Source organism: Necator americanus, chromosome III (genome assembly GCF_031761385.1).
Source record: "Necator americanus strain Aroian chromosome III, whole genome shotgun sequence".
NCBI lineage: Eukaryota > Metazoa > Nematoda > Chromadorea > Rhabditida > Ancylostomatidae > Necator > Necator americanus.
In genome coordinates, this window is record NC_087373.1 from 25,897,047 (window position 1) to 25,916,613 (window position 19,567).

The following is a 19,567-nucleotide window of genomic DNA, read 5'->3' on the forward strand; positions in this document are numbered from 1 at the left end:
GGCGTTTTAGTGCAATTCGTAGTCATTGGGGTTTTGGAACGCGTGATGGCTATAGTGAAGCCTATACAATGACTTGCGGGGGCCAGCCGATGATCAAGTCAGTGTTTTTATCCTCCCAGACAAGTCTGGCACCAATTTAACCAATTTATCGACCCCGGCGGGATGAAAGTCTTGGTTTGCACTAGGGCGGCTTCGAACCACTAACCGTGCGCCCACATCGGATTTCTTACCGACTGCGCTACGCCCGCCCTAATTAAGACAGAAGATGTCCAAATTGAAAAATGTCAGAACTAAGATTGCCACAGGTTTGCGCTTAAATCTGTCAGAATTCTCGCCTGATTCAAAGTAATTATGGTAATGATTAATGTACATGAACACCTACATTTTGTTCAGTTTGTCGGGATGAAACAGCAATCTTCAAGAATGCGTACCCTTTTACACTAATTCCGCCTGTATAAGAGCACTAAGAAATCCGCTTAATTTAAATATGGTGCGAAAAAAAACCCTAGCCTCTTCATTTCTCAACGATGTCTAATTCTCAATGTTCTCCCCTTCAAATTTCAGCATGAATCCGCTCTCGATTTTCCCTCAAATGGTCAACAACAACAATAAATTGACTTCTGCTGCATTGGATCCAAAGCTGACACAATCTGAGTGTAAGGTAAAGAACTCGACCACATTTATTCTTTCGTTTAGCCTATACAAAAAAGTTCGAGATGAAAAAAAAAACACTGCATGAGCTCAAACTGCAAGGTGGTATCAATGCGTTAACAATAAAAAAACACTTAAAACTGAGGAATCAGTGGAATCGAGCATGAAGAAGATAAAGTTGTGCAGAAAATCTACTCAGCTATCCTATGCTCTCACATCTAAATGCAAAACAAATATTAAAGTTCTCATTATAGGTCCCGAAGCTGGAGAGTGCGGATTCGTTGGACAACGGAGTTTCCTCGTCCGGATCAGCTGAAGACGTACGAAATAAACGTAAGTTGACCAAGAGTTGAAATCGACTTTGAAGACGCTCACCTTCTATATTGATAGTTTCTTTTAGTGATGGGTGGGAGGACGTTGTCGAATTTAGTGTTATCCATGCGACCACAGACGTCTCGGCCAGGAGAATCCGTGCAACCCAGGTGATCGATCAAGTTCATAGATTAATGTAAATTCCTCCATTAACGACAAGGTTCAGATATTTAAAAACAATCCCTGCGTGTACTGTACTCGGCGAAGAACAAGTTAAAGATACAGTATTTGACACAGTACCGACAGCGTTAACTTGTGAGGTTGTCGAGGTGGGCACCGTCTTCTGTTTCAAAATACATCTTTCCTTTCAGATATGAAGAAACTTGAGATAGGTGTGTGTAGGCCATTGAGGAACAATCATCTGCTGCTCTCAGAGCACCGGTAGAACTGCGACAACATTGTGCATCTTATTGTCCTTGTTTCTTTTGAAATGTGCTTCCATTTCTTTATACAAGCACTCCACTTCCGTAATTTCGACTTTGTTTCAGCTGGTCCTAACGTGTCATAAAAAATGCCAGGAAAACATTTGAAAAATCGTAGAACTCTTAATTTACAGTATGTTCACGAACAAATCGAAGAGGACAGTTCACTTCTCAGCGAGGAGCAACATCAAAAGGTGACCGACCTTATGAAGAAAGTCAACCTGAAAAAATTCGAGATCGAATTCTCCATACACAGGTACACGATTGGATTTGAGTTTGAAGAAAGTGATGCTTTCAAAGTGATATTCTGTGATCTCGTCGTCGTTCAAAAACCTCTCTTCTCCCAATGTATGATTTGATAGAATTATAGTGGATGTGACAGAATTCTGAGTGGCCCTGCTTTTTTGAGTGCTCTCCAATTTCTGCACAAGCGTATAAAAAGTGATTTTTTTTTGAGAACGCAGATGCGAGCTGACTGGATGATCTTATTCTGTCGTGCTTTAAAATGATTCTCGAAACTGTCCAGTAACATGTACTTCACAATGAAATGTCCTTTCTTTCAACCGTAACACGGATTTTGTATAATAGATGAATAGAGAGGGCCTAGCACATCCAGATATGCTATTCTTTGAATACGATCCTTATCGTACTTTCCGCTGTCGCAAAAGCACGGTTCAGTGTTGGCAGGCTGGACATGACGGTTCTACCGCTGGAACGCGCTTCACTGGTGCTGGAAGCCGTTCCGTCAGCGGCTGATGTGGAGCGGATTCGGCGGTTCACATATGCCCATCCAAACACTCAGTGGACAGAAGCCGAGCAGTTCGTGATTGATGTGAGTCTTTCTTTTCTATTACTCATTTAGTATAAAAGTTAAGCACCACACGAGATTTTACCGCATCAATTAGGCCCTGTGTGCGTTCACTTCAAGTCCAATTAATGCTTCTTTATACTTACCAGATATACCTCTGTAACCAATTTGGGCACACATATCCTTGTGGTTTACTCTTCTCCTTATGATTAACTCTGGAAAGCGCTAGAAACGATCGGACGATTTACGCTAGAACCCTGCAGATATGGCTCCGTTGTTGTCTTGTGTTAGAAAAAAGAGAGGAAAATTAGAAATTTCTGTGGTAAACACTCACCATGTTCGTGAAGCGTGAAGCGAAGTGAAGAAAGCACCTTAGAAGGGTTTCTATTCCTCTCGGGCCGGAAATAAGTAGAAATGGTTGGACGCCGACCGGATGGTAGCTATAAGAAGCGAAAAGTTTCTATACGGAATCTTTTTTCGACTTCAAAACTTCTTTAAAAGACGACTTTTACCGTCGCTTGGAAGGACGAAAGTTCACCAACTTCCTTATCTTTGAGCGACTGTTGATTGGGACAGAAAGTGAATATGTCCTTCCAGTGCCACCAGCGTACTGGGACGCCGACACCCTGGCAAACGCGTCGATTGCGCTGCGTCTACAGCAAAAACAGATGCAACCAAAAAAACGTTATGGGCAATAGGCGGATTGATAGTTCTACACGATTCTGTACGAATGGTAGAAAAAGCATTATGTGCTCTAGGTTAACGTCTCTGCAGACAAAGCTTTGTGGAAATCGCTCCAAAGTGGAGCGAGATGCGAAGCGTACGAAACCAGTGATAAGCACAAAATTGCTACGTACATGTAGAGGAAAGAAATCATCAGCAATAGTGATATTAATATCCAGGAAATTATAATAGTATCCATTTAAATGTGGAACGTCGCTCATCATCGCCCACGCGGGCATAAAAGAAAAAAGATCACGTGTCTGGCTTCAATCAGTGGACATAAAAGATAAATTGTCAGGCGTCCAACAATCCACTTGGGATGCGCCCCCACGGTCACTTCAATTCAGAATCGTTTGTGGTTTACGAACGTGTAACTGCCCTATACAGTGACTTGCGCTGGCTGGCCGATGTGTCAAGTCAGTGTTTTTATCCTCTCAGAGAAGTGAAGTCTGGTTTACCGACTCCAGAGGAATAAAAACTTCGGTTTACACTAGGGCAGCTTCGAACCATTGACCGTGCGGCCAAATCCGATTTCCTACCTACTGCCCTACACCCGCCTACATGGACACAACCATTTCTTAGTCATAAATTCTTCTTTTATTTCTTGAATAGCGGGGTTGCTGAACAGATAATGTGACGGCTATTGAAAGCATGACTTCTCAAACAACTTTCTGTTCTTATTCATAAATATTCCTCCAATACAATAATAACAGTGTACGCTTTACTCCACTTCTGAAAGATCTAATGAAAACACTGAACACTCATTCGCAACCTACGTTTTGTCAACATTATCAAAGGCAGTGAGTGTATCCTGAAATTGACAGTGTTGGATCTGCTATGGATACATACGACTAGTAGAGCGATAGTGGCCGGCCAAGTGGTTGCGATTCTGCAGGTTAGGAAAAAGTTTTGAATAAGTTTGAGCTACATAAAATGAACTGCGGATGTTGGACGAACTGTTCGCGATTTTTTCGCATAAAAGGTGGATCGAAGGGGGAACAACGCAACCAAGGCTGTTCCTCAAACTTTTTCCTGGATTACGCTCATATATATAGACCATAAGTTCATTCCTTTCTATTAATGGAGATTAGTTTTGCGATAATTTTCTTTAAAAAAAATGTTTAGAAATTGAAACAGTTTCTTTCTGCTGAAACCTGATCACCAGTGTAGCATTGATATCTATATAGTCGGAGCATTATAGTCGAATATGAACTCAGTGCAGTTGCGTAAGCGGCTGCTGCCGAAGCGGCGCGCTCGGGAAGCGCTTGGGATCGAAGCGGGACGCCAGCTAGCACCACTCACCGCTGCTGGTCCTAGTTCCACCGCACCGCTTCGGACAACTGCGCTGAGCCTGATATCATTTTCACCCGACTATGCGCTCATGGACATGAATACTTTGTTTTTCAGTTAGCTGGTATCGAACGAGCGGAGGAAAAGCTTATGGTCATGGTGCACACGGCATCGTTTGACAGCTCCATAAGCATCATTAATGAGGTTCGCTTTATTAAGTGATATTGCTGAGGTAAAATGTAATTGGGATGAAGAGAAGCCATTCAACCGCTTTGTTATTTCTGAATCCGCTTTCTTTTTTCTGTTAGTCGTTCTAGCATACATACCAGAGACACTAAGACTAATGCTTAGGTTTTAGGGCACTGACTAAGTTATCACTTCCAGAAACAAGAGTGCAGTTGACTCCTCTGCCCAACAACACTCCCCCTCCTATTTCTGTCTCTTAATTTCGTCCATGTTTCTACATCTGATCCTATAAAAGCATGGTGGTTAGGCAGTTCTTCCTACACCTACGTTTGCTAGCCCACCAAAGTCCTAATTCTATTCCGTTGAGAGGAACCCATACCTTGAGAATTTGAGTTTTAGAACTTCGCTCGAAAAATGTTGAGATCTGGAGCTTCCTGTAAACTTTGTGTGATTCTGCGCTGTTTTGGAAGTTTGCTTTCCTTTGTAGGATTCTCTGACACACTGTGCAAATTTCAAATTTGCCGGCTTTCCTCTTCTGATTGCAATCACCCGACTTCTTCACGATAGCTTTTACCTGGGAAAGCTCCTCTAGAAATCCTTAGACTGGAATTAAGATGTTCTTTTCTCAGCAGTTGGACGCCTACGCGAACGCTGCAAAACTCATCCACGAGTCCGAGCAGTTGCGATTAATCCTTCAAGCAATTCTTGCCCTACTGAACCATCTCAACGGCTCTTCGATGGCAGAGAAAGTGGTTGGAGGCTTCTGTACAAGTCAACTAACTGAGGTGAGAACTTTTACGCGACTTGACTTTGCACCACTTCCAAACTGTGTCCTCCAGATATGCGCGGCACAAATCACTGGCGGTGCCTCGGTGCTTCAGACGGTTGCTGCCTTCATTCATGATCGAGCACCGTACGCGACTGACGTGGTCGATTTGGTTGATCCGCTCACGACTGCTGCGAAAGGTAGAGTGCAGTTACCTTACTGTAGCAAAGCTAACTATTTCCGAATAATGTATTGTCATTTCCCATTTCCTTGATCAGTATGAGATAAGAACAAAACAGAAAAAAGTAAGAGAGGTGTGAAAATGATACTTCCTAGTATTGTTTCTTTTTCAGCTCCATTCTTGTCTATCTACGACTCACTTCTTCACCTAGATGAAGGGAATCAACGGGTTCAACTTGAGCTGGAGCAGCTAGACTTCGAACATCCTGTGCTCGCAGTGCGACTCAACGAAATGCGTCGCCGACTCGAGGAAATGGCCGAGAAACTTATTCGAGTGAAGGTTCGTGGGAGACAAAGATCCAATTCATCCACATAATCCAACTATCATTCTTTCTTTTTGTTAGTTATACTGTTTTAGTTAGTTATGCAGTTGACACATTTGAATTTCAGGACCAGGTACTTGCCATGCTATCGTACATGGGCGAGGCGCTACCTCGTACGGAAGCTGAATTTCGCCCAGAAGTCTACCTTTTAAAGCTCTGTGATTTTCTCTCCTCACTCCGCCTTCACAACGAGTTGGACGTCGAGGTGGAGAACTAGACGAGTGCGCTGTCGTCCAGGATCCTCGTTGGTCTCAACCTACCGTACCTCTTCTTTCGTGTCCACTTTCATTAGGCCTCTTGTCTTCCTCCGATTTAGCCCTCGTCGTGCCAACTCGTGTTTTGTTTTTTGCTCGCCTCAAATTTTACGCCCCACTAGAGTCTTTAATGCTGTTGATTTAATGTAAAATGTACTAAGCATTTTCGCCACCGGTCAAAGCCTTACTAGGTAGAGTTTCACTTCCTGTAAGTATTAACCACTGGATGCACCCGAAGTGTTCAATTTCACTCATAGTTGCCCGATAGCATGTGATTTGTCATAATATACGTTTCCTCTTTCAGCTTTTTCAGTCCTGTTTCTGCCTTGTTTCATAATGTAATTAGGTGGTTTTTCATTACTGCTGGTCGTTTAGAGTACATTTACCCTTCGTTTTCAACGACGTTGGAGTCAGGCACAGTACTTGGCTTCTCGGAAGCCCATTATGTGAAATGAAGTGCGATTTGGGTAGAGCTCCAGGGACCATTCGGTCATTTGCGATTTATTCCGATGCGATCCTTCATTTATTCTCGTACATATCTTTCCATATTGGAGATTTTAGTTCATAGTACGCGTTTTATTTTGTGTGAAGAAAACACCACAAGAAGTTGGTTGCAAATGGCCCCATCTCTTTCTTTCTCTACCACTGTCATATATTATGGTCATAACAACAACGTTCATAAAACGGATGAGTCTTTCTACCGATCTTTTCAATTTCTGAAACAAAATGTTATCAGCCTACCAGAGTGGATGCGGTTTTGCATTCTTGCAGGCGCAAATGGCATTTGGTGCGGTCTGTTGCTCATCAACGGACAACTTAAGGGTACAGCTAAATTTTATTCATATTTGGTTCCTGCAACGATGAATAATTGCAGTACTAGAGATATTCTTTGCGTAAAAGGTTGAGATAAAGGTCGAAATTGTGTCGGAATCATGGATACCGGTGTTAAGTTGATTTTCCAAAAAGAAAATTCCAAAACGGTAATACGAAGGACGATTAGTAAAGAATTTTTGCAAAGCAGCCGAAAGCCCAACACATTTAAACGGAAGAAGTAGGTATAAGAAACGTGACTCTTTTGAAAACAACAAATAATTCATTCGTGAAACGAATAATCAAGAGGAACCTACATTAACATGAATGCTTCATTGTTTACGGGCGGTTCCTAGTACCTATTCCATTATCCAGTGAAAGGAAGCAGCAGAAGTGTCAAAGGTGTTAAAGGAAATAACTCTACATCTTCACGACGATGATGAAGACTACGATAACTCCACTCCTAGATCGCGTCATCACATGCAGGTAGGATAAGGGATAAGGATAAGAGTGTAGGATAAGAGTGTCACTTCGTACACCTAAGCCGTTCACTCTTTTATGTTCTATGTTAAAGAGCGAAGAGCAGGGACGCTGCTGCATTTGTTCAAAAAATAGCAAGATTCGATGGTCTGGATATGCTATCCGTCTTGAAAGCAATCCTTACACAAGGCCCGTTATCATAGGTGCGATAGGGAGAAGCCGGACCCTCCTCAGGTGAAGGGGTTCAGCTCATGGGGTGCAGCTCAAGTGAAGGGGGTCCTCTCGATAGTCGTCAAGAGTGAAGGGGGTAATTTCGCCAACCGTTTAAAAATGAAGGAGGTCCTTTCCCCAAGCGTTCAAAAGCGAAAAGGGTCAGAGCACCCGCTCCGACTATCGCATCTATGCCCCTTATCGACTGGGTTTTACGTGGTTGAAAATGCACAGGAGGAAGTCCACTGCTTCGCGCACCACAAAATTGTAGACCGACCTTCACGAAGTGTTTCAAACTTTCTCGTGTCTGGAAACCTCGAGATACATTTGTCTATGTTTTCTGGAATTGTAAATAAACAAATAAATAAACAATAGTGTAATAAAAAGCCTCGTAGGCACACTATTAGAAAACGTTGGCTGGTCTCATGTAGCTACTATTAATAGAAATGACTAATAATGACTATGTGAACCTGAAACCATTCTTGTTTCAACGAACCTCATTTTTTTACTCAGTAGTTGAGCTTTTATCAGTATCACTGTCACATGAACAGGGAAACAATATTTAAATATGAAAATATGGAAAATATACGCGCACTGAGATAAACCAACCTTATGTTATATGCAGAAAAGAGAACGTTTCATTTCATTTCATTCTTTATGAAAGGTACACATACACGTTCAAGAAAGATCGCTCGTTTCTCATCTTGTGAATGTCAAAACTTATGTGAAAACTAAGGAATACCATCAGTTCATTCTTATTCCTTCTACAACAATCAGTAGGTTGGAGCAAACTTATTGAATGTGCCAGATTCATCACCTTGACTCTGGTGGTTGTTTGAGTTCATCGAATAGGTAGCAGTGATCCCATCATCTGTGTCTATCGCGTGCAAGAGTTGTGCAGCCTTTTAAGGACTTTGCGAAAAGATCTGCCCAACGGAATGATGGTCTTCATGCAGCACATTTGATATCTCCTGGGACGCAATCGCTCACAGCTCTGACCCAGCGGTTGTCGTTTAAGCGCATCACGCGTCTGATCCACAATATTTCACCTTCCTTCGCAAATGCGGCATCGCTCTAATCTTCGAACGCTGACGTACAAGAGAACTTCGAATCCTCTTTCTAACTGCGTGAGGCGTGACACTCCTAGCATCACTCTTTCGACTGAGCGTCCAATAACGGTAATTGCACTGTCTTCGTACTTGCGAAGTGTCCAGGTTTCTGAGTCATCGGTCAAAACAGGAGATACGGTTGTTCCAAAAAGGAGGGCGCGGATCCGGGTGTAGTCTTCTTCGTTACACCTTCGATGCTTATGATTAAACGTTCATCAAGCTTCGCTCCGCTGACTGACCAGGCTGTTCCTCATGTTCATTTTCTGACCTTGACACACACAGCTAGAGCACTCGGAAATGTTCATTTTATTGAGCATGAATGGGGCATCTGAGACCCATCTGTTTTTAATAAACATCATCTTCTGCAGATTCAGCTGCAAACTATTTTTCTTAAACGTTTCGCTGAATTCGGACAGGATTCGTTCCGCTTGGGTGATACATCAGAGAGACGCCATCAGTGAAACGAAGATGATACAGCTGCCCGTCATCACCTTCACTCCACCACCTTCTTATTCCATGCCAATTTTGATACCGCATTCTCGATGATGATATTGGATGTTTTGGGTGACATTGTGTCACCTCCAAATCGACTATAACGCACCTGCAGAATGGTGTAATTCCGATTGTGATGTTAGTGTATAATCTTCGGAGCACCTCTACGCATTGAGCAAAAACGTTGTTCAAGGCTCCCATTATAACCTCTTCAACCGACTCAAAGACCCACATTAGGTCGAAGAAAGTGAAAACACCGGCACCTTGTAACCTTGTACTCGATAGTTCATTTTCGAAACCGCATTGATATGGTTAATCGTGCCTCTTCAAAAGCCTCCTCACTCGCAGGACTCTCCTTCATCTAATATTTCCCCATGGCTATTAAATTATTCTACTTATTAGCTGTCCTATAAAAGCCTACATATTACGAATCTAACGTTGTATCGATATCGACAACAAAGCATTGGAACAGGAAGAAAACGACAAACATGATGAATGTACACATAAACCTAGCGAAATTGTGGCCAAAACCACTGCACAACAAGAAAGTAACAACAGAAGATCAAAAGAACGCAAACTATTACACAAAACAACGAAAGGAATCCACAAAGAACAAACCCAAAGCAATGAATGGCCTCCTATCGGGGCGTCCAAACTGATTTTCGACCGCTCGCAGTTGAATGGGGCACGTGCACAAGGATGGCGCGTTGCAAATGACATTATTGTAAGAAATGCGTCTTTCACGTCGTTTTTTTTTACCTCGATTCAGTTCTTTTGAGTGACAATATGAAAAATCAACATTGTTGGATGGAAGATATTTAGATTAGATAAGATAGCCTATTTAGCATTTTGACGCCGAATGCAAGAAACTTACTTCTGTCAGGGATTGATCTCTTCCCGCATTAGCTATATTTAGAAATAATTGAATCTTCAATTATTGAATTGGCAGTAACGGAGGAGTGCCGCAGCAATGCAAAACTGTGAAGGAAATGAAGTTTGCCTACTGCAGCCTGTTACTACTCAATACGAAGTCACCCTCTAGTTAGGTCCATTTTTCTCATATGAAATAATTCTACAGAAATTTGTAACCTTTAGGTTTTGTAGGATAGTGAGACTTGTAATGTGTTTAATGTTTGTATGCGATTTGTAATTCTATCATTTTTATTCACGTATTCGATGGTTTGTCCTATTGACAGCGGGCTGTCAATATCGGATATGATTTTGCGCAGACTGAGCCAGAAAGGGACCCCGACGTTGTCAAGCATAGTTCGGAGCCGCAACAAGGTCTTCTATCTCCAAGATTGGTTAAAGGAGCACACTAGTTTTATTACCAGGAGCATAAAAAAAGACCTTTTTATCACTTTGTGGCTTGTGTACCCTCTCCCTGACTAAATTATTCTCATTGTAATAAGTTCCGGGTCTTCGTCAATCATTCATTCGCATAACACACGATTTCAAAGACAGGTATCGAATATGAGCCGTTCCTACCCCCTCTTGCGATGTCCTGTTGGGAAAATCCCAACGCTTGACCGTGTCCACCACTTCCTGTGCGAAAAGGTTAGCCATCGTCCACTGATAAGAACTTCGCACCACTAACACGGCCACATGTAAGGCGACTACAACTGGCACTACGTATGTTCCTTACTTTTTCCACTTGAAAATGAATCTTGAGCAGAGTTACTCTTAATTACTGCTTAATTGAAGTCCTCCGTTTTGGAAAACATCGAAGCTGGGTGGTACTGATAGCCGCAAGCAGCAATTGCCACATGTACGTTACAAGTAGAACATCATATGCACCTCATTTTGGATCGACCCATATGTACTTGTGAAAGAATTACCTAGCTAGTGCAACTTAAAGGCATTACCCCACGAATCCGAGGTGGTACGTATTTCAGGTGGAGTATTCGTATACGGGATAGTAGATTATGGAGAGGGGTGTGATTCCGTCCATTTCTTCCTACTTGCCGTAAAAAACGGCCCGGAATATGCGGCGTGTGCACAAGGCTGGCGCGCTCCAATCGAAATCCTTGTGGAAAATAGTGCGCCGGAACGCTCGAAGCCGTAACTTCCTAGCCGTTTTTTACGGCAATTAAGAAGAAATGGACGGATTCACCCTCCTCTCCATAATCTACTATCCCTTATAAGTATACTCCAACTTAAATCCATATCACCTCAGATTCGTGGATTGATGCCTTTAAAACAGAGCAGAAGTGCAGTCGTCCTAACAGATAACGTAACGATAACGATATCTCCTTAACTTCATCGTGTCTGCCTTCTTCTCGCATGATCCAGTCATAATGAACTGTTTGTGTTGACAATCTCACAGCGGTCGCTCCTTCCTTCTGCCGCCATTGTTTACCGAACGCATTCGACTCCACCGTATATGAGCGGTGGGCGAGTATTCACGGTAGCTTAGAGTTCCATCTTCTTATGATCTTATGGTCTTTTTTTTAACACATTACCATTTCCTCATTTCTTGTTCCTTCCTTTCTTTTTAGTTAAGGAAAATGTACTGCGCTTAATTATTATAGAATTAGCGTTCCAGAAAAAACTCTGTTACTTGCCTTACCATCTAGCGATGAACGAAGTATTGGATATCGCTGCTATTATTCTCGACCTCCATCGGATGAGGCTCGAGCTAGAACGGTTAGTGTTTCATCTTTTTATTGTTGAATTCTTTGAAATAAAAGTAAACGTTGAAATAATATTAGAACTGGACACGATTTTTTCTCCTCTTCTTCTTTTTATTTGTTTTTGTTCAGTCATAGGGAATGGAACGGAGCTCCTCAGTTAACAGTAGATTTGAGGCGCAATGTATTGTGACAGGGAATTTTGAGGCAGTCCTCATGCAAACCTACATCCAACTTAAATAGGACTTAATAAACGTGTTACCAACGTAACGTGGACGTATGGTTCTCTACACCGCACTTAGCAAAAGCTTTATTCAAGCTGCTGAATTGATGTAACACTGTACAGCAGCTCCAACAAAAGCAGTATTGCATGCAGAGAATATCCTGGTAGAAAAATCTTGAGAAAAAAAAAACGAAATCAACATGTCCGATGTTCGAGGATTCTTTGCTTATTAGCCTTCAGACACATAGTGTTGCCTATGTGTGCATCTGTAGTTTTCCTTCTGAAATTGCCTAAGCACAATCATTTCGGACTTCCCTCGCTAGCAAGGATTTGATGGGTTCACCAACTTACTCTACTTCATGTTTGCTCGTTTTGGAATCAGTCAATAACAATAACTCTGAATGATGGTCCAAGTCCTTTACCAACGCAACACTTCCATTCAGTTCTATGACGTCGCTGAAAAGTTAAGTCATTGAGCGATACGTTGCCTTACGCTAAATTTTCACCTAACCGCTCTGCAGAACGAAACACTTATCGTTGACGTAGTTATTTTTTTCACCTGGACTAGTTAGTCCTAGACGTTCCTTAACAATCTGTTCCTCTGAGAATAATTCTTGATGGATCATATTTAATTACTCCATCTTAGTTGGCAATGGAAGCCGCCTCTAGAACTTCTTCAGAGGAATTCTATTCAGTTCATTTTGCGGCAGTCTCCCTATATTTCAGACAGATTTATTTCTGATTTTCTGTTTCCGAGCATAGGGTAATTTGGGTTTTTGCGAAGAAAAGAAGTACCGAGAGAAGTGTGTTTTGGGTAGACGTAACGATAACAAATATGTTGCTCTAACATCGGAAACCCTTCAAATGCCTGAGATCGTATTCCGGAGAACACTGAAAGATTCACGCAGCCGCATTGTCATTAAAGGCATCACCCCACGAATCTGAGGTGGTACGGATTTTAGGTGGAGTATTCGTATACGAGATGATAGATTATGGAGAAGGGTGTGATTCCGCCCATTTCTTCCTAATTCCCGTAAAAAAACGGCCATGAAGCTGCGGCGTGTGCACAAGGCTGGCGCGCTCCAATCGAACTCCTTGTAGAAAATAGTGCACCGGAACGCTCGAAGAGGTATCTTCCAGGTATTTTCTACGGCAATTTGGAAGAAATGAACAGAATCACCCTCCTCTCCATAATCTACTATCCTGTATACGAATACTCCACCTGAAATCCGTACGACCTCAGACTCGTGGGGTGATGCCTTTAAACGTTGAGATCGACTGGAACTTCGAATTCAAATTTCCAGCCCCTACGAAGTCGAACGCACCGAAATAGAAATCAGAATAAACAACAGTTTTGCAAATTAAATCATAAAGTGCACTGCATTGATCAATCCCTATGAAGATGCGCCTATGCGTTTGACTACAACTCAGTCTTCGCTTGAGGTTTATAAACACATGTGCAGCCTTACAATGACTAACGGGATTAGTCGATGTGTCAAACTGGTATTTTTATCCTTCCAGACAAGTCTGATACCAGTTTGTCGACCACGAAGGGATGAAAGTTTTGGTTAGCACTGGGCGGATTCGAACCTCCCATCGATCGTCTGCCTCTTTTGCAAATTGACAACTAGAAAGCCTTTTTTAGATGTACATTTAGATTTTAGATGTAATTATGATTTCAAGAACTTTTAAAAGATAAATTATGTGAAATGTTTTGCTGTAATCTGCCGGAAATGTAACTTCATACGCTTGGAACTTATGCTGACATAGTTTAACATCACCGAACCATTTCTGATGTTATAAATGAATGTGAATGAACTGAATAGAAAACTGATATAGAAGGGTGCTTTAAAATTCCCTGGAAATGCATTTGCAGAAATCACGTGAAGATGCTTACACTCTCCTCACAAATGATTACTGAGAAAATATGTTTTTCCCAAAGAGCATCTCGTGTCACGGGTGACAACATGGAGAACTTATTAAATCTATTATAACAGACTGTCACTGTGATATATATTTAATTATTTATAGCTTAGATAAAGCGAAGTTTAGTGATTTCCATTCAATGTAGAACACAACGATCACTAAAAAAAATCCACGTCTGAGATTCTGACCGCAATTATGTAGTAGCGTGGAGGCTTTGACATCTGTTTTTTTTTCTATGAGAAACTGGGAATTACAGCACAAGACTGAAATATTCAAGAAATTTCTCTTTTTGATCACCAGCCTTCCTTGAACTTTACAGCAACTCCAACAAGGAAGGACCTGGCGAAGCGCCATAACCACATTGTGATAACAGAGCACTAGAACGATAAGTGAAGTACGCGGACTTAATTCTAACATTACGACGTGTTGCTATTCAGGAGATAAAGAAAGAGACGAGAAGATAAGAAGATAAGAAGAGTGTAGAAACGAAATGTGAATTATTGTATATTTGTAACATAACCGTACAAATTGATCACTATTTCAGCGAAAATCGAGAGAAAAAAGTGTAGGTCTTGTTTTACGAAGATTATAAATGTAGCTATTTTTTACCACCTTCGATTACTGAGTTACTAAATTTCTGATATTCTCAGATCCTTGGAATCGTCAGAAGAAGCGTTGCTCACTCGACATGGAAGTGTTAGAGGGCGTAGGATGCACGTGTTTAACACAATTCGCATGATGCGCATGAAAAGCCAATGGAAGGTTAATGCAAAGTTTTTTGGATACAGTAATTGATAATGCAGATAGTAGTCGAATGAACGGATAACCGAGTATTGCAGAGAGATTACATCCAAGAGGAAAAGGACAGGATTGTTGTTTACATCACTACTTGCGGAATTCTACGTAGGATATGGGAGCGATGCAGAGATACTGTAAGTGCGATTAAAGGCAGCATACTACGAATCTGGGGTGGTACGGATTTATTCGTATACGAGGTCGTAGATTATGGAGACCGAAGTGGTTCCGCTCATCTCTCCCTCAGTCACTGCAAGCAGCCGGCCCCTGAATGCTGTCATATACGATGCCTTCTATTGCAGCGCGCCACTCTTGCACGCGTAGCGTCCCTTTCTGCCTATGGGGGCAGTCCGAATTGATTTTCGACGAATCGCAGGGCGGAGGCGGCGCAAGGGGTTGAGCGTTGCAATAGATGGCGTCGTACAAAACAGCATTCTGGAGGCGGCTGTTTGCAGTGATGCAGCGAAAGATGTCTACGGATACTCCACCTGAAATATGCACCACCTCAGATTCGTGGTGTGCTGTTCTTCAGACTTCATTGTTGTAATAAAGAAATCTAGCGATTTATAGGTGGAGTTGTTGAAAGCCCTGAGGATTAAGGCAGAGTTTCGTGATCTGAATATTGATCCGTCTTTCGCAGATGAATTGGCAGATCGAATGCGATTGGATCCTGTAGGGCTGAAAGCGTTAACATCGCCGATTTTGTAACCTCACACCGCCGTCAACACTCAACGATGAACTCATTTCAGTGCGATCGAGAGCTTGTTTATGACAGTCTACCAACGGTTTATGTCAATGGAAAATACTTCGGGGTTAGTTTCTTGTAGTCCTTGTGGGAACTCGTACAGGAGGATTTTAAATTATCCATGTAGCTTTAAAACCTACATATTGACCGAAATGATCGGTTAATCCTCAGTGTGCTTCACAAACGCAAGAAAAGAAATTTCGGCCAAGAAATGCAGCGCAAATTTCGCGCCATGTGAAAAGCACACGTGAAAGTAGTGTTTTAAACGTTGTCTCGTAGTGTTTTAAAAGCAGTATACCACGAATATGACGTGGTGAGGGATACCGCTATCACGTCATCTCTCGTTTTACAAAATGTAAGAGCATTTACTTGCTCAGCATCACTTATTGAATTCAGGTTCTCTCCTCTACGAGAACCAGCTTCCTCTAAAAGTTCCTCTAAAAAGCCGCAGAGAAGAACTGCAAAAAACTAAAATTTGGGGTTTTTACGTTTTTTTTATCACTATTTTTATCACTCGATAAACAAAGTTTGCCGATGGTCCGACCGTGCAACCCCATCTAATTCAGAACGACGCCACGCTTTTCCAGGAGAATGAGAACAAGAATCTTGTCGGCATCCTTCACGACTTCCAGGTGACACATTTACATGGAATTTAAAGCGCTTCTGACACTTTTTCCTTCTAACACAAAAGTGGTCACAGAATGATGGGTGATGTCAAATAGAATAGAAATAGATCCAACAAAGTGTTTTAAATATTCAAATTTGACTGCAACTGGCACAACCTAAATATCCAAGTGTTCTGCGTCTTTCAGGGTCGCGAAGATTGCAGCACATGTCACGGCACCGGCTACACTGTCTGCTCGCTTTGCCGTGGTGGAAAGAAAGCACGCGAAACATTTCGAGTTCGTCTACGTTGCGCCCATTGCGATCGGAACGGGATCGCTCCATGTCTGAGCTGCTCTCCTTGTAAAACATAAAGTGACACTTACTTGTGCTCATATTTCCTTCGTAAGGAAACTGTAATGACATGCAGATTACGCACTTCACTTTAGAAGGCTGTCAGTGGACACCTGCAGCTTCTGTTACTCTTTTTCTTCGTTTCACCTGACTCTGGGGTATTGGATATGTTTCTTAGTATATAAACATGAACAGCTCATGTGTGTTCTTCTGGCATCACCCCACGAATCTGAGGTGGTGCAGATTTCAGGTGGAGTATCCTTATAAGGGATAGTGGAGATTATGGAGAGAAGGGTGATTCCGTCCATTTCTTCCTAATTGCCGTAAAAAAAACGGCCCGGAAGATGCGGCGCCGCACAAGGCTGGCGCGCTCCAATCGAACTCCTTGTAGAAAATAGTGCGCCAGAACGCCTGAAGCCGTATCTTCCGGGCCGTTTTTTACGGCAATTAGGAAGAAATGGACGGAATCACTTTCCTCCCCATAATCTACTATGCCGTATATGAATACTCCACCTGAAATCCGTACCACCTCAGATTCGTGGAGTGATGCCTTTAAAAGTCGGTTTGTAGAGCGAGAACCAAAGAAAGAAACTTATTTTAATGGTAAAAGAGTTCTGAAAAGAAAAGTGGTAGGCGTTGTGGAATTGAAATGTGAAGAATATGGAAGTCGTGAATCAGAATGAAAAACCCAAATAGTCCTGCTCCAAGAAACCTCAAAGAAGTAGTAGCGAGCTCTATCATGCTCAAAACGACCTGAGACTGAAAAACGAAAAAGGAGCAATTTTCGTCCATAGAAAAGTGTGTCCAGAAAGTTCCTTTTTCTGTAGAAGAAAATTGTTCCATGCTGCGGATTTATTTTTTTAGGAAACAACACACCTGATCTGCGTATTAGTCTCGTTCCCAAGATGCCGGAAAATAATGGCTATTTTACAGGGACTTCTTTAGCCAACCTTCTAAAGAATACATTAGTACACAGAGCTATAACATTGGCTTACTCTCTACGCTGTGCAGACGTCTCCGAACACAGGGCCAGTACCCTACGAATTTTTGCTTGCACTTTTTCAGAGCCACATTCAGATTCCTGCAATTGCCAGTTCGAGCACCACATCATTCACCTTCACCTACACCATCCTACAAGTTGTCAGCAACTGACGCATTAATGTTGTATTTGCTGAAACCTATGCAAAGAAACGGTACAACTATAGCTCAGTACACTAGACTTAGACTCGATTCCAACCGCTACGATCCTGCTTCTCTTCGTGCGCAACTGCTTGCGCTGTATATGAACCAAGTTTCAGGAGTTTCACGTCGTCTTCACCCAGCTTCAGTTCCTAGGCGGCGATTTCGAGCTCAGAAGGCATTCTCTTTCTGAAAGACGTTGGGCCACCCCAGTTGACGACAGTAATCAAGGACAGTAACAGGAGTTGGCCGCTGCGAAACCGAATTTGCTAAGTATGCGGGTGTCAAGAATATTAAGGCGCATCCTATGCTTGATGTAGAAGCTGTGCTGACTTCCGAGATCAGGAGGTACGCCCAACGGGATGCACAGGTTTGGGAACATTCAACTACGTGAACATACATTAATATGTGCTATCTTTTTATCCATGTGTTAAAGACAGCGTGTCACGATTTTAACGTGGCGCATAACCCACAGCAAAAGCGTAAACTTCGGATAATAGATTGCAGCACCCAGCATGGTTCCGTTCGTCCTTCGCTAATCGCCGTTTCTTACGACGATTAAAGAAAGATCCATCCTTGTGTACGCGCCGCATCCAAGTGCAAGAGGTTGAAGATCAATGATGGGCAGGAACGGGTGCACAGAATCGCGTTTTAATGTACCTCGTAGGAACTAGAGCGGTTGTAGATCCACAATCCACTATCCGAACTCTACGCTTTCGCTGTTTGTTCCGCACAACGTCAAAATCGTCTAACGCCGCCTTCAAGTGTGAATCCACATTCTTTAGATTCAGAATCCAGGAAGTTCGCCATATCAATCTTTGGGCTAGATCCGTGAGCGTACGATGAGTTATATGAACGGTTGCAGTAAAATACTATAAATAGTATTTTACTATACATATTATACTATAAATATATATAAATACAATAATAAAATGCAGTAATATAATAATAAGTCAATAGAAGAAAAGGAGAAAAATTTATATCTGCAGGCAGCCATATGTCAGTATATGTTTACGTTCTGCACAAAGCGTGTACCGCTGAACACAATCGAAATGCCGCCGGGTGATTAGGTTGAGAATGGGAAGTTCTTGATGCGGAAACAGATCCCATTACATAACATCCTTTATGCTTCGAGATGTGAAAAACGCGTTAGCGTAAAAACCTTTCCGCTCATATTGTGTGTGCTAACACATACTTACTTACACATGGACTTACACTGAGTGTCCCATACCATTCAGACCACACTGCTCTCGGTCTCTTGCCAAACAGTTTAGTCACATTCTAAGGGAAACTTATATTAAATTGTTTGGAAGTATTGTTTTTGGGATGCTTACAATATATTCAGCAGTTTCACTCACACACTTTCACTCCGTGTACACGTCTTTCCTCGACCAAAAGCTCAATTCTCAACCTAAACAAGGTCTTCAGATTTGCTCCGTGAGTACGTTTGCCAATTTCTGTTGGATTTTGGTCCACACAAAAGCCACAGTAGGGTTTTTTCGACTTAAAACTTTCACTTTCAACTGTGTTCCACATATTATGCTCTAGCGGACCAGAGACTGCGACAAATAAAAACAAAAACTCTTTTGGTCAATAGTCACCATCGTTATCGAAGTTTTGTAGCAAGTGGTTTGTGGAACATGTTGGCCAGACTGCTCTGAGGCTACATTATCTATTCAGGCTTCAGAATAGTAGATATACAAATCAATCACCCGATTATAAAAAAAAATCCGGGGCCATCTTAGAAGTGAAGAAGTAGACAGGGGGTGGCGAAATCATTTATTTTGGTGAACATGTTTGAAAATTTTATTTCTGCGCATAATTGATTATTGAAATGCTATGTGTAAGCAACAGTCATAACAACGTGGAAAAATTTCGAGTATCAGGAAATAAAAGTACTCGTGCAAGTGAAAGACAAGCATTTGCGATTAGAATAAGATAAGACTAGAGCGAGATGAAGGAGATCAATAAAAAAT

General features: G+C 42.0%; 2 protein-coding genes across 3 annotated transcripts in view; both read left to right on the forward strand.

The window, feature by feature from the left end:
* Positions 1 to 5,998, forward strand: part of RB195_010932 (uncharacterized protein) — a gene marked incomplete at both ends in the record, with an annotated part of 48,103 nt that extends 42,105 nt beyond the window's left edge. The window contains 11 exons of the mRNA XM_064192139.1: positions 565 to 661; positions 906 to 984; positions 1,052 to 1,133; positions 1,190 to 1,292; positions 1,580 to 1,701; positions 2,124 to 2,277; positions 4,384 to 4,470; positions 5,082 to 5,237; positions 5,292 to 5,418; positions 5,572 to 5,738; positions 5,849 to 5,998. Of these exons, the coding sequence (XP_064049723.1) occupies positions 565 to 661; positions 906 to 984; positions 1,052 to 1,133; positions 1,190 to 1,292; positions 1,580 to 1,701; positions 2,124 to 2,277; positions 4,384 to 4,470; positions 5,082 to 5,237; positions 5,292 to 5,418; positions 5,572 to 5,738; positions 5,849 to 5,998 (1,324 nt within the window). The remainder of the gene's footprint in view (positions 1 to 564; positions 662 to 905; positions 985 to 1,051; positions 1,134 to 1,189; positions 1,293 to 1,579; positions 1,702 to 2,123; positions 2,278 to 4,383; positions 4,471 to 5,081; positions 5,238 to 5,291; positions 5,419 to 5,571; positions 5,739 to 5,848) is intronic.
* A 4,904-nt stretch (positions 5,999 to 10,902) lies between these two features.
* On the forward strand, positions 10,903 to 18,661 carry RB195_010933 (uncharacterized protein; the record flags this gene model as incomplete). Of its 2 annotated transcripts, XM_064192141.1 has the most annotated exons (7): positions 11,715 to 11,782; positions 14,566 to 14,677; positions 14,755 to 14,847; positions 15,281 to 15,382; positions 15,460 to 15,522; positions 16,022 to 16,087; positions 16,268 to 16,432. In XM_064192141.1, 7 exons carry the CDS (start codon positions 11,715 to 11,717, stop codon positions 16,430 to 16,432), a joined length of 669 nt encoding a protein of 222 aa, XP_064049725.1. The 2 variants fall into 2 exon arrangements, with proteins under 2 accessions (XP_064049724.1, XP_064049725.1); XM_064192142.1 differs by lacking the exons at positions 14,566 to 14,677; positions 14,755 to 14,847; positions 15,281 to 15,382; positions 15,460 to 15,522; positions 16,022 to 16,087 and adding exons at positions 10,903 to 10,955; positions 18,581 to 18,661 and having other exon boundaries at positions 11,713 to 11,782; positions 16,268 to 16,357.
* Positions 18,662 to 19,567: the final 906 nt, after the last annotated feature.